Source organism: Mesocricetus auratus, unplaced genomic scaffold (genome assembly GCF_017639785.1).
Source record: "Mesocricetus auratus isolate SY011 unplaced genomic scaffold, BCM_Maur_2.0 Super-Scaffold_100031, whole genome shotgun sequence".
Taxonomy (NCBI): Eukaryota; Metazoa; Chordata; class Mammalia; order Rodentia; family Cricetidae; genus Mesocricetus; species Mesocricetus auratus.
Genome location: NW_024429212.1, coordinates 3611976 through 3626572, shown reverse-complemented (window position 1 = coordinate 3626572; position 14597 = coordinate 3611976). Strand labels below are relative to the sequence as shown.

Sequence of the window (14597 nt, the reverse complement as noted above, 5' to 3'; positions counted from 1 at the left end):
CTAATTACTTCAGATTCTCAGGGACATACTTTATTCTTCCTCCACTGGAACACAGCTGCTCTCTCTCTACCCCTAGTAATAGAGTATGTCACCACAGTGTGTATTCTGGAATGCCCATCCACTCCAAGGGGATTTGGAGGCCTGGCATTGGAAACAAACACCAATCCACCTTGCTCTCCATATGGCTCTACTTCTAGTCTCATAATAATGTGCCAATGCACTTACTTTGTCACACCTTTGCCAAACCCCAACACTACAGGTAATATGCGCGTAGACATATGTGGGTGTTTTGTTTAGTCATGGTCATTGATTATTAATGCGATTGACCTGCGTGTGTGTGTGTGTGTGTGTGTGTGTGTAAACATCATTTTTTCCTTCAGAGTAGTTGAACAATTCAATATTTGTAAAATCCCATCAGTGAATGAAGACCACATCTGAGATCATGGAAGAGGTCACTGAATTATGTAAGCAGCCATTACTGTGTGTATTACAATAGAAATGCAGAGCAACAAGAACAAAGAATTCCATATTCTAGTAAATGGTGAGTATGTCAAGTACAAAAGCAGAAATGGGGAGGGGTGAGACTCCTAGGCATTGGGTGGGACAGACAGATGACATTGACAGTTGAGGATATGTCACACAGCAGGATGAGGTGTGCAACAAGTCTTGAGGAAACTCATGGGGTTTGAAACAGTCACACAAGGAGCCATTCCATCAAACAAGGATCTGTTGCAGAGGACTTCATCGTTGCAGAAAGCCCAGGAACCCAGAGCAGCCAGAACAGAGAGAACAGTAAGTCATATGACCATAGAAGAGACAAAGGGTAGTTGATAGAGAGGAAGATGAGACAAAAGAAATAACCTCTCAGGATATGCTTAGTATTTTGATTTTTGGCTGGGTAAAATATCAAGTTGGGTGATTGTGAGGCAACTACCTCACCTTCAGTTGCAAAAGTATGCTTATTTATTTTGTCCGTAGAGATTGCAGACTGATAGTGTCAAATCTGTGACCTTCCTGAGGATGCCAGAAGGAAAGTGCCACCATGGAGACTCTGAGGGGCTAGCAGATTCTAGGTGTACTTTGTAATGTAGCAAAACCAGATGGAGTGGCTTTGGGAAAGAGGATGCAAGAAGCTTTAAAGATTTTTAGCCTCAAAAACAAGCAGTCTAGCGTGGCCATCAACCCAAGGGAGAAAGGGAGAAGGTGGGCACCTGTGTGCCTTGGAAGAGTGGAATCTCTGGTCTGAGCTCAGACCTCTGCAGCAGGAAATACAAGTCAGTTCCAACATGGTGAGGGGCTCCAGAGAGAGTCTGGGTGCTAATCTAGACATAAATACACACAGCTGATCTTTGATAAAGATACTACAAATACAGAATGGGGTAAAGACAGCATCTTCAACAGATGATGCTGGACAAACTGGCCAATTTCAGGTAGAAGAATCTGCACAAAAATCAACTGCAAATGGATCCAAGACCTCAACATAAAACTGAATACACTAAACCTGAACGAGGAAAAAGAAGGGAATAGCTTTGAACTCATTGGGACAGGAAATGCATTCCCATCAGTACAGGTGCTAAGATAAAAAATGAATAAATGGGACCTCATGAAACTAAGAAACTCCTGAATAGCAAAGGGAAACATCATTTGGGAAAAGCCACATTCTACAAGGTGAGAAAATATTTTCCAACTCAATACCTGATAACCAATAAGCAAACTTTATAAAGAACTTAAGACATTAAATATCAACAAAACAAAAACCCACAATTAAAAGACAGGTAAAGATCTAAACAGAATTCTCAGAATAGGAAATTAAAATGGCTAAGAAACACTTAAAGAAATATTCAACATACTTAGTCATCAGGGAAAGGCAAATTAAAACTACTCTTAGAATGGCTAAGATAAATAAAAATAAGTGACAGCTCATGCTGGTGAAGATGTAGAGTAAGACGACCCCTCATCCATTGCTGGTGGGAGTGCAAACTTGTACAGCCACTATGGAAATCAGTATAGCGGTTCCTCAAGCAGATGGAATTGATCTGTTTCAAGATCCAGCTATATCACTCTTAGGCATATATGCAAAATAAGTTTTATCCTAACACAGGGACACTTACTCAACCATGTTCATTACTGCTCTATTAATAATAACTAGAAATTGGACATAACCTAGATGTCCTTCAACAGATGAATGGATAAAGAAAATGAGGTATATATACACAATAAAATGTTAGTCAGCTGTTTAAAAAAAAGGCAGGTAAATGGATGAAACTATAAAACAAATTATCCTAAGTTAAGTAAACCAGACTCAGAAATACAAATATGGTATGTATTCACTTACATTGTACATTAACTGTTAAGTCAAGAATAAGCAAGTTACAATCCATATAACCACATGAGTTAGGTATAGAATAAAGGATTTGGGGGACAGACATTCCTAGGAAAGGGAAACAGAATCACTGATAGCTGTAGACGGATGGGGAGGGAGACTGGAATGGAAACAGAGGAGGATAAAGGGATGGGAGAAGGGGATATGGGAAGAGATAGCTGAAATTAAGTGAAATTTGATCTAAATGACATCATCAAATAATGGTGGAAATAGACCCCCACATGGATATTTTCTGTCACCAAATGAAGCTTATAGTATCAAGATTGGGTAACATCTAATTTTGTGGTTGGCCAGAAGTCCCATAGGAAACCTCAAACAACCAGGGTGTTGCCAAGGCTATAGGATGCTCTCTACAAACTGATGGCAAGGTCCAATTGCTGAAGATAATCCCTACACAACTCACTGAACAGAGCAGTGAAGTTGGTGCCTACCTAGAGCCTTTACCAATACGAACTAGTGTTCTTGGTACTCGAAGACATGCTGCATGTTACCAAAGGAAAAACACCAGCCCAGCTATAAACCCTTAGAGTTGCAATGGTATTCTGCTTGCAAACATATCCTTGTGCAATGATTACACAAATTTTGTGAGAGTAACTAACCAAGAACTGACTTGACAGAAGGCCCACTCCAGGAGATGGAACCCATAACCCACACTACTTGGGTGACCAAGAACCTGAAACTAGATAGCCCAGTGACTTAGCATGAAGTCAAATACTTTTTCTCTAAAGGAAGGTAGCAACAAAATGATTCCCAGTGACATTCTGCTACATTCACAGATCAGTGCCTTGATCAACCACCATCAGAGAAGCTTCCTCCTGTAGCAGATAGAATACATACAGAGACCCAGAGCCAGACAACAAGCAGAGATTGAGAGACCTTCGAACACTCAGCCCTAAATGGGATGATCCCTTAGTGAGATATGCCCTCCTACATCTTTCAGGGATGAAGGTGTGACTCACTGTGTTCTAGCAGTTTTGCATACTCTTTAAATTCATGAGTCTACACTTAGCAATTGACACACAACCACATTCTCAACACAGGAAAATTTGTAATAACCCAAACTGACTCAGACCATCTGTACAGCCACAATACACAGAACAGATGCAAGGTTTAATGGGGTCATGCAACAGGATCAAATCCATGCCAATGCAAGCAAACCTAACCAGACATTGAGCAAACCACTGTGCACTTCAGTTGAGTCAAGTTCTTGTCAAGAGCTTCTCATCTACGGTCACGGATATGGATGAAGGGGATGGCAGGAGGTCTAGTAGGAATAACTTGTAAGAGGAGGAAAGCAAATAACTAAGCAAATGAATAGCTAAGCAAACAAATATTTAAATATTTAAATTCCCCCATAGTCCAAGTGTGAGAACATGCTAGACATCCTTCTTCTGACCACATGCATTTCTGCACTGTAATTTGGCCATGGCTGTGAAAATCTAAGTGCACAAGCACAGCAAGTCCAGCTACACATCTATCAAAGGACTCCAGGTGACACACTGGGAGGACATTACTTATGTGGTATTAGTTATAACAGTAAAAAAACCTAAGAACTCAATATTCCCAGTGAACATCATTTAATAAAGTCTAATATATCTAGACAATGGACTATTTTTCAGCAATTTTTCAGAGACTAGGGCGTGCCAATAAAAACATAGAAATATGATTATGAATACTAACTGAAAAACCCTTCAGGACAATATAAATGATGCTAGCTCCATAAACAAGTGGATAATTATGTAAATAAAAATGTAAGCATTGCATTTTCACAGAAAACATATTTTCAACATCTTAGGTTTCTAACATTTTAGAAAGTCTCTTTTAAATTTCTTATTTTTAAAAATAATATATCATTATTTTATGTTAAAACAGGTCAAATTAGAACATATATATCATTTGACAAACAGGCAAATACCCCTAAGAAGAATTTGTATTAAGGCATTTGAAAATGTTCATGCTGTTTAATTCAGTTAATTTTTCCTGGGATTTGTTCTAAGGAATTTAATCATAAATATGGACAATGATTTTCTTGTAAGACTGTTTGCCAAATCAGTGTGGGTAATGCCAAAAATAGCAATATAAACATCTGACAATAGACACAATGTTTAATTATGAATGTTCATAATGCATACTACAGAATACAGTCCACCCTGTCTTGTGGATTATAAACCCAGATTTAATGACATTAAAATGGAGATTTTTAATTGTTTATGTGATATACATACATATGCTTCTTCTTGCCGTTGTTGCCTGTCTACCAGCCCAGCTGTTAACACAGCATCTGCTTTGCATTAGGTGTGGATACTCTAGAGACCAGTAAAGTACCTGAGAGGATCGATGAAGGATACGTGGAAGCTGTGCATATAAGGTAGACTTAGGTATCTACGGGCCTCCTGAATCCTAATCACCTACAGTTGCCAAGCACCACCTGAGCACATAGATTCCCATAAGACATTTGTCAATGTGGAGTGGTGATGTCTGGAACGGGGATAGTGTATGCCTTGCATAAAGCTTTTCAAAATAGATGTGCATTAGTTGTTTAAGCATATAAAATTAAACTTAAATAAAATTAAATAACTCTTTTAGTAGTATGACAGACAGGCCCTGGGAGCTTTATAGTTTCTAGCAAAGAGTTGTAGCAGGGATGGGAAGGATTATCCAGGGGGCTTCATTTATTGAAGGAACAAAAGAATCTGTCCAAATGCAATAGACTCTGGGTAGGACCAATAAGGAAGGTGGAAAGAAAGTGTAGGAGGTGGAGTCTATTACAGTTCAACACAGAGCCTCCGGTTAGCGGGGGCGGGGACCTTTAACTGGAGCCCCTCCCCTGCCCTCAGTGCTTCCTTTTTCTCCAAGCAGGCTGGAAAGCTAGTCTCACATTCTGGCAGACCCCATGATCTCCTACTGCCACTCTGTCTTGGTGACCCATTTCTCTTCAACTGTCACTTCGCTTTCCCTTCACCCCCTCACCTTCCTCCTGGGTCTTTTTTTACAGGATGTTCAGTTCTTTTGTCTGTCCCATACAATGTACTGGTGATTCCCTAGACAGATACCCTTCACTCAAGACTCCTGTAGCAGAAAGCAGATTGAAGTGTTCTGGGCCCATCTGCTGCCTCAAAGAAAGACACTTCAACCCAGACAGGTCAAGAGAGACCAAAGTCATTAATACAACTTTTGTTTTTCTCTTACATGTATACATCAGGCACAATATTGACAATGTTGATAATGCTCTGTCAGTAATGTTAATACCGTGTAAGGTTACCCAGAACAATTTCCCGTGAACAATCAGGAACAGAAAACCAACCAAAGAGAGCTCTTTGAACTACTGTAAAAGGACAGTCAAGGCTAAGACATAGTGACACAGAGTACTGTCCTTGGTGTCCTTTACCAGTATTTCCATCTTGTCACCTTTATTGAGCCATGCTCAGCACTGAAGTACATTCAGTAACTCAGAGAAAGGTTAGTCCACAACTCTTAAGAGGACCAAATGCACTACAGTGTCTTATTATTAGACTTTCAATTAAATCCAAACCAGGTAACTATAGCATAATGTTAAAAACAAAAGTTCCTGCAAATCCCCCCCAGTAGAATTTGGAAGAATAATTGGGGACAGGAAGTATGGAGGGAGGGACAACCAACATATAATCTGTACTTGTTCTATATCCAGTACAATGTAGTACTGTGTACAGGGGATATGCACCATGAAAAATGCTAAAAGTTATAATCTCTTTCAGAACAAATATCTCCTGATAGGCATCTTTACATATTCTCTCACCATTATTGACAAAACACCATCCAAGAATGGTTTGGGATTCAAAGGAGGCCCAGCTACGATGATCTCTGAGAATGCAGCCACCCTTTCACCATCCCCATATGCAGCTGCTCATTATTATTTGTAGCATGAAAACTGTCTCTATTTAGCAGTCATAGCATGGCAATGCTTCCGCCTATGGTAAGACAAACTGTGCGATTTGTGTTTACTGGTCATTTTCAGGTAGAAAATGTAGATTATATTGACTATGTCCCTAGTGAAATCACGACGGCTTGTTAAATTCCCAGCAAATATTAAAACCAAGGTCAGAGTGTTGTTTTTTGTAAGTATAGTGAAATATAAAATAGTACGATGTTTAGTTTAGTTATTTTCCTAGACACCGTTTTCAAAAGTTAAGTCTATTTTCCAAAATGAGTTACTGCATCAGAATTATAGTTAGGTGGAAGACTATCAATTGGTACATTATTTACAAATACTTACATATCTCTCTTAGCTTCTTTAGTATTTAATTTCTTTGAATTAAAAAATATGCTGATGAATTTGAGAATGCTCACTGTAAGGGAGAAATATAGATGAAGAATTTTCTAGAATGGTACAGAGGTGTATAGGATCACCTCTAGACTGACAACCACTAAACATCAAATTCAGATTACGATAGAGAAACTGCATTTGTGGGCTGGGGAGAGAGTAGATGTGTTGACATGCCAGCATGAGGACCTGGTCTTGATCCTCACAGCCCATAATAAGAGGCTGGAGATGATGTTACACACTTATCTCAGCAATAGGGAGGCAAAGACAAGCAGTTGGGGTCCTCTAGCCAACCAGCCTATCCCAACTGGTGAGTGCCAGCCAGTAAGATACACTGATTCAGAAAAACCAAAGCAAGTCAAACCAAAACAAACCAAACCAAACCCAGCAAAGGCAAGATAAGAAAGGAGACAAATGGCTCCTGGGAATAACACTAAAGTTGATGTCTGGCCTCTATACATGCATGTATCCCTTCCACCTCCACCACACACACACACACACACACACACACACACACACGCACACACACACACAAATTAAAAATAAAAATATAATACTTGTTATATACCTATTAATATTATATAATCCCCTTGTTGATTCCATCTCTCTTTTCTCATTGATATTTAATGGAGGCTTACATTTTCCTGCAAGCTTGACTCAATACCTGCTCTCATTCAGGGGGAAACATTGTCCTTTTTCATCCAGGAAAACAAGCCACAAGGGGAATTCTGAGACAAGTAAAATTTGAAGTCCTTCAAGGAAACAGAAAATTCTGTTTACATAGAATCATTTACAAGGTGGATTTTTTCCACTCCTTAGAGGCAGTGGAACGATTTCTATATCACTCCAGCCAGACATTCACCAATCAAGGAATTAATATTTACTTTTATGTCACTTAGTACATAAGTGACTTTATTGACTCTGCTTCTCAAATTCACCTTGGTAGTCTCCTAATACATCAATAATTTATCTTGATTAAGGATGCATTAAATTTAAGTCAACTATAAGGTGGTATGATGGCATTATGCATGCATTTGTTAGTAACTGGAAAGTGGGCAGAATAATGGATTTCATAATAACATTTTTCTACATATATGGAAGGTTTCATGATAACATTTACCTCCCATCATCCATATGCATTCTTCCTCCACAATTCTGCAGTTCCCTTCCTATTGTCTCATAGTATCCCTTCTCCTATACTACTAGTTCTCCCTCTCTGTGTCTCTCTCTGTCTCTGTCTGTCTGTCTCTCTTTCTCTCTCTCTGTCTCTCTCTCTGTCTCTCTCTCTCCCTCTCCCTCTCTCCATTCTACAGGAACAGAACCCAGTGAGGGCCTCTGGGCTTCTCAGATCACCCACCTGTGGCTGAACACCTGAGGATGGTTGTGGACACGAAGCCCAGGAAAGCCCATGGACACATTAGACGCAACACAGACAACCCACAGAATTAGCACTCAGTTTCCAGGGCATTGTGTTTACAGCAGTGCTCGCTGACACACACAGGTCCTTCTCATTATAATAGACAGCTAGACGTGCAAATACAAAAGCCATAGAAAAGCACATAAAGGGCAGTTTAGACGTCGATGAACGTTTTCCTCTTGAGCCTACAGACTTTCATCATTCAGACCATGCCTTACTGCTGCTCTTGCAAGGGCACTGGACAGATCTCCCACTGTCACATGACTGATAACCCACAGCAAGTACCTGATGGTCTTTCCAGGATCGGCCTCTATGGTCCAAGTGCAGTGGAGGTTGTTGTCATACGGTGCGGGATAGCCAGGAGACAGTATACGCCCTGATGTGGCCGCGTGGATCAGACCTCCACATTCCGCTGCAAAAGACACAGAGAGCAAAGTCTGCTCACATGTCTGGGCTTCCACTGAGCTAGTTTTGCCTAGACTTCTATTTAGTTTTTCAAAGAATCCCTAGTATGTCAGTGTTAAATCATATAAGACGAATCAGTCACCTGTCTGTCACTTCCCAAGCTAAACCTGCAGTGGTAGCTCACATCCCTAGAGGTATCACAGCTGATCATGCAAAGATGGGCACTCTGGTGCCCTAGTTCTAGTGATAGCCACGCCTTCATCCAACATTCCCACTACCGGTTATCTGTCCTTCATTCCTAGCATGTGTACATACATCTTCATAACTGCAGTAGAGGACTATCCTCTCGGCCACAATGCCGCCACTTTCAGGAGCTTACCTGGACCTACTCACAAAAGATTATTAGAGGTGGCTTGTTGATTGTGGGTCTGGGAGGGTGATGAACCTTACCTGAGTATCCAGTCTCCCCTCCTCCCAACCAGTTATATACACTTCCACCCTAATTACACATGGCCTTGGAAGGCCTCAGTGAAAGGCTAGAGTATACAGGTGAGGAAGTACTGTAGATAGGTCTGGGTAGCTCCATCTACAGGCAATGAGGGAGTCATCATGCATTCTGGGTGTACACCTTTCAGTGTGTCTGCTTTAAGGCCACACACACTACTGTTCATTGACTGTGAGAGTTAGCTCTGGTACAATTGAACTTGTTCAGAATTTTTTCTTTATTTAAATTAGAAATAAGCTTGTTTTACATGTCAATCCCAGTTCCCTCCTCTCCTGCCCTCCCCCACTAATGCCCTATCCCATCCCCTTTCTGCTCTACAGGGAAGGTGAGGCCTTCCATGGGGGATCTCCAAAGTCTGTCATGTCATTTGGAACAGGGCATGGACCCTCTCCCTTGTGTCTAGGCTGACAGAGTATCCCTCTATGTGGAGTGGGCTCCCAAATTCCATTCATGTACTAGGGATAAATCCTGATCCACTACCAGAGGCCCCATAGATTGCCCAGGTCTCCTAACTGACCATGTTTAGGGGTCTGGAGCAGTCCTATGCTGATTTCCCAGTTATCAGTCTGGGGCCCATGAGCTCCTCCTTGTTCAGGTCAGCTGTTTCTGTCTTACAAAGGGTAGATGGTGCTGTGTTCTCCCTTGGGGATGCAACCAGCATATATAAAACACAATAATTGATCGGTGAGGTTCCTGCCCTGCTCCAAGGACAAGTCCCAAGCCACATGGATCATGAGCTCTTTGGCATGGGTTGTGACAGCGTTCTGGCCCAGCTTTCCCAACTCACCCACACAGGAAGGCATGGGCTTGTCCCACACCCTCCGGTCCCCACTCAGGCAGGTCAGAGTACTGCTGCCGTGCATTGCATAGCCGGGATTGCAGCTGTAGAGAACCACAGTGTCTGTGAAGTGGCCATCATCTCGGATCCTGTAGCCATAGTTAGGTATGCCTGGATCTTCACATTTCACTAGGTCAAAACCTAGAGGGAGAGAGGGAGAGGTGAGTCAACTCCAGAGAGAACACATCGAACTTAAAATAGGCACTTTGAAGTATTGGAAGAAAAAGACACAGTGCTTTCAGGAGACAGGAACTGTGGGTCTTTAAGGTCTATCCGTAAATGACTTGTGTTACTAAGAGAGTAATTCACTCCTTTCTCTGTCTGTTCTCTGCTGCACAGGGCTCTGTGTTTCCAACATCCCATCTACACCTCAAAGTTTCTTACAGCCATAAGCTTAGAGCCTCCACATAGAGTTCCTGTTCAGCTCAGACCTCCAGGAGGGAGGTGTAACAGTCCTGTCACAAGAGCACTGTCCTGGAAGCTTACAGCTAGAGTTCCCAGCAGGCTCAATCACAACACCCACCTCCTGGCAAACTCCCCATCTCCAAGATCCCAGATATCATGGGAGTTACAAAGCTGCTGTTGCTGTTAGGCTTGGGGAATTGCTCAGCCCACTGCTTAATGACTGCAGTGGAAGCACAAGAGGAGTCTGGATCCTTGGTAGCTACATAAATTCCTGCCACAGCAGGAGGCAAAACAAAAGGATTTCCCCAAAGCTTGATAGCCAGCCACTGAGCTCCAGATTCAATGGCAGACCTTGTCTCGGAAAAATTAGATGGAGAGCAGTCGAGGAAGACAGACATCCTCAGCTGCCTACCTTCACACACACACACACACACACACACACACGATGGATGCATAACCACCAACCACCAAGTCACTCCTCCTCCTAAAGGAGATGCTGTCTGCCATGGTCCTGTAGCCTACCTAGTCTTCAGCCACATGAGGACCTCAGCAGCTCAGACTCCGGAAGGAATCACAGAGACATCTTACCATGAGGCTTTACATGAGTGGAGGACAGAAATGAAGATTTAGCTGCTGGGTTCTGAGGGCTGTATATTGTTTTCATGGGTGGCAGTATTTTAGGGCTGTCTGTGGAGGCGGCCTTACACTAACATATTTCTCTGCAGATCACGATGCAAATTTCAGTGATTATAAGAAGCAGAGCTGGGGGCCGTGTGGTCTGTTTGCTTCCATCCCTACCTAGCATTTTCTCCCCAAATTAGATTAAATTTGAAAAGGGATGTGTGACTTTCCACACTGTTTGCCTGTCAGGCTTGCACGCCTTTCAGGAGACTTGCACTTTCCATTTACAGTCTGGCTTTTTTTTTTTACTCCAGCGAGCTTTTAACAAGCAAGAAAGACTCAGTCTTGCTACTCTGTAGATGGAGAGGAGACAGGAGGCCGCTTTCCCAGGCTGCACCAGAGCCTCCTTTTGCAAAGGTCCCTGCTCTGCAGTATCGGACTTCACTGGCCCCGAAATCATTGTTACAGTAACGCGGTTCTATTTCCATGTGCTGACCATTCAAAACAACAAAAGAGCTGGAGTGCAAGGGTAGAGTACCTGCCTGTAGTGTTGGTGCAAAAAGGGGCAGTCTGAATTGCCACAGCTCAGGGTAGGAATAAGGAAAGGGCCACCATTGTATGCAGCTTTGGGGCTGTGCAACTACACCATCTCAGTAAAATACTGAGCCGTGTGCGGCATGTGAGCAAGTCCACCAGGTGCTGCATACGGCCTCAGTGATGGTCGAAGCCTGGATTGTTCTGATGCAGTTTCAGCTGGCTTTGGAGTTGGGAGGGGATGTCATCTGTACTGTGCTTCAGAATGCAATTCTGCCCAGGCCTGGGGACACCAGGGGGCAGAATAACCAGCTGCTTTCAGGAATCTCAGGAAGGTTCCATTGGTGAAAGCAAACATTGTACCCAAATGCCCCACTGTCTTAAACTGTGTGTGCTTGGTAGTACCCAAGGGGAGCATACACTTGGGAACTGGTTAAACAGACAAGGTCTAGGTAGACAATCATTAACAACATGAAGACAAAGTGGAGCCTTATTCAGTACTATTGTGTCAGGACCCAAATCAACTCAGTATCCAGTTAAGGTGACACTCTTCACACACAAGAAGCCACCCAGGTTTTGTTATGGAGGGTCCCCTCAGGGACTGTCCCCAAACTGCACCCCCGAGGAGGCAGCCAGGTCCTACAGAGTCTCTCAAGTTTACCCCACTATCACCGAAAAGTCCATCTGCTGACAGCAGCTAGAGTCTGGATGTTGTAAGTTCATAAAAATGCCACAGCTGAATCCATGTTCAGGGTATGTAGAGGTCAGAAGCCCTCAATGGGATTGCTACACAGACTCTTAACAACATTGAGTCGCCTGAGAGTTTGATCAGGCTTTTAAACTGTACACATGCTTGGCATCTTTAAAAATTGTCTATTTGGTGTAATGGTATCGATCACAGAGGGAGTAGAGCAAATATTCCTGTTCCACCAATGCATGTCAGGTAATTGTACACTCACAAATGTGTGTGCATGCACGCGCGCACATACACACTCATTCATATACATTCACACAGAGACATATAAGCAAACATGCACATACCGACTGACGGGGAAGATGAGAATGTATGTTTACAAATGGTCCCAGTGGCCATTCAGTTTCACAATGAATCATGGCTTCTGTGAAGAGAGGACACAAGCCCAGAAAACTTTCTTTTATGTGGATGTGCGCTTGCATTTATGGAGCAAGGGGAGCCGTGCTCTTGAGAGCCCAGTGAACGCTTTCGGTAGAGCATAGCCACCACTGCCCAGAGAGTCCACAGATATGAGTGCTTCTGAAACTACTCAGAACATGTGTCACTTATGCTGGGCAAGTGTGCCCTCTGTGGGACCAAATCTAGGTCAACAAGGATTGCTACTCCACAATTATCTTGGAAGAACATTTTCTTCTCTCCTAATGGCTTGAAGCCTTTATTTGAAGCAAGGAAGAAAGAAACATTAAAAAAATAACAAAGCAAGGAGATAATAGCACATATCAGTGAAAATGTTGATTGAATTTGATGTGGAGGAAAGTTTTAGAGAATTATGTTTATTGCCTTTTCTATCAGTCAGTCTGGGAGTTTGTTTGTATCACATGTCAGGCCAGGCAGGGAAGTAGGTAATTGATATGGGGAGCAGTCTGTCTTCTTAGGCTGTGTGTTATTTCTTTCTGTCCTTTTATTATTTCTTCAAAAGGTCACATGAAATCTGTTGTCTTGTAAAAGTCCTGCACTCAATTTTACACACCTGTAGGCTTACCCAATGTCTTCTGTGAAATATACCCATCCTCCTTGGAAGGAGAGGGAGTACTGGGCCATTTCAGAACTCATTTTGCCCAATTGTCAATCAACCAAAGAGAGTTTTGTCCTCCTAAACTTCTACTGGCTTGCTAATTCACACAGTTTAGCAGAAGTCAGAGACTTTCACACCTGGGGGATGCACAGAACATGACTTTGGTCAATATTTTCGTGGGTGGAGAGAAAGGTATTTAGCCTTCCAGAGCTAAGGCTGCAAACACTGCTTGTAGCATGAAGGAGATTAGTCACAAGCCATGAAACTGCCTGTGTGGGCACTTGGAGTTTGACTAGAGCCAGCCTAGGTCTCTAGCCTTGGAGCCACCAATGTTCTAGCTTCCCCTGCAGACAGAAAGTCCTGAGTCTGACACTTTGGGTCTCTGGAAATGCAGGTCTACTATGTTGCAGGAAGATCAATACCCACCATCTGCAGCTACAATAATTCAGCACTACTTTGAAATATTGATAAAGCCATTGAGTTTATCTGTAACTGCAGAGGTCAGAAATGATGCTACATCTTTCTATGATTAAGTCTTCATTGTTTTAGGGGAATCTTTTTTACTACAGGTTACTAGAAGACATTTTATTTGAATCTATAAAAATATTTCTCTGACGAGACATCTCCAATATAATGTGAGCCTAAAAAGATTTCCAAATTGTTTATCTGAAGTCCACAAAGCAGTAATATCTATAAAATGCAGACAAGTAACCTTATCTATGGTGAAGCCATAAAGCTGCTAGGAATCAGCGTGAATACTGCCTGTGTGTCTTCTTTACCTCAAAGAGACTTTAATAAATAAATAGTTATCTGAGTCCAAACATTATGTGGAGCTATAGTCTAAGCCTGAATATTTAGTCAGTTTGCTTCTGTCTGTCTTCTAGAAATTTGTTCATAAGTCATCAGCACAGCAAGGATGCTAGGAACAAGATGTTCTAGTCAAAACAAGATCCAAACATCAAGTAGATTAAAATTACTTCCCAATATCTTTTGCAATAATTACCCATTTTGATATTCTTTACACCATCTCTTTTCTAAGACAAGTCTTTCCTCCTACATCTCTCCCAAGTCTAATGAGGACTTACTGACAGAATAGACTGAATTTCCATCATCTAATATTCTAACCAAAGCTTCACTCTGCGTGTATCTCTCTGTTCAGTGAGGACTAGGAGTTGCGTGCCATTGGCTCTGACTACTGAGGCCTGGAGAATGTGTCTTTCTACTCAGTGAGCTACAGAAGCAGGCTGCAGGACGCACTTGTCACCTGTGGATCCCTAGTCACCTCTCCTGTGAACAACTGAAGCCATCAGGCACTTGTGGCAAGCCCACATCACACAGCTTTACAGAAGTCATTTCAACATGGATGAGACTCTTGCTTCCGTGAAGTGATAATTTTCTTAGTAAATATGAAAACTTCCCA

The 14597-nt window shown here is 42.3% G+C and overlaps 1 protein-coding gene across 1 annotated transcript in view; it reads right to left on the bottom strand.

The window, feature by feature from the left end:
• Csmd1 (CUB and Sushi multiple domains 1) overlaps positions 1 to 14597 on the bottom strand; it is a 1489308-nt gene that overhangs the window by 209606 nt on the left and 1265105 nt on the right. The window contains exons 24-25 of the mRNA XM_005082604.4: positions 9798 to 9989; positions 8386 to 8512 (exon numbers count right to left, since the gene is read on the bottom strand). Of these exons, the coding sequence (XP_005082661.1) occupies positions 8386 to 8512; positions 9798 to 9989 (319 nt within the window). The remainder of the gene's footprint in view (positions 1 to 8385; positions 8513 to 9797; positions 9990 to 14597) is intronic.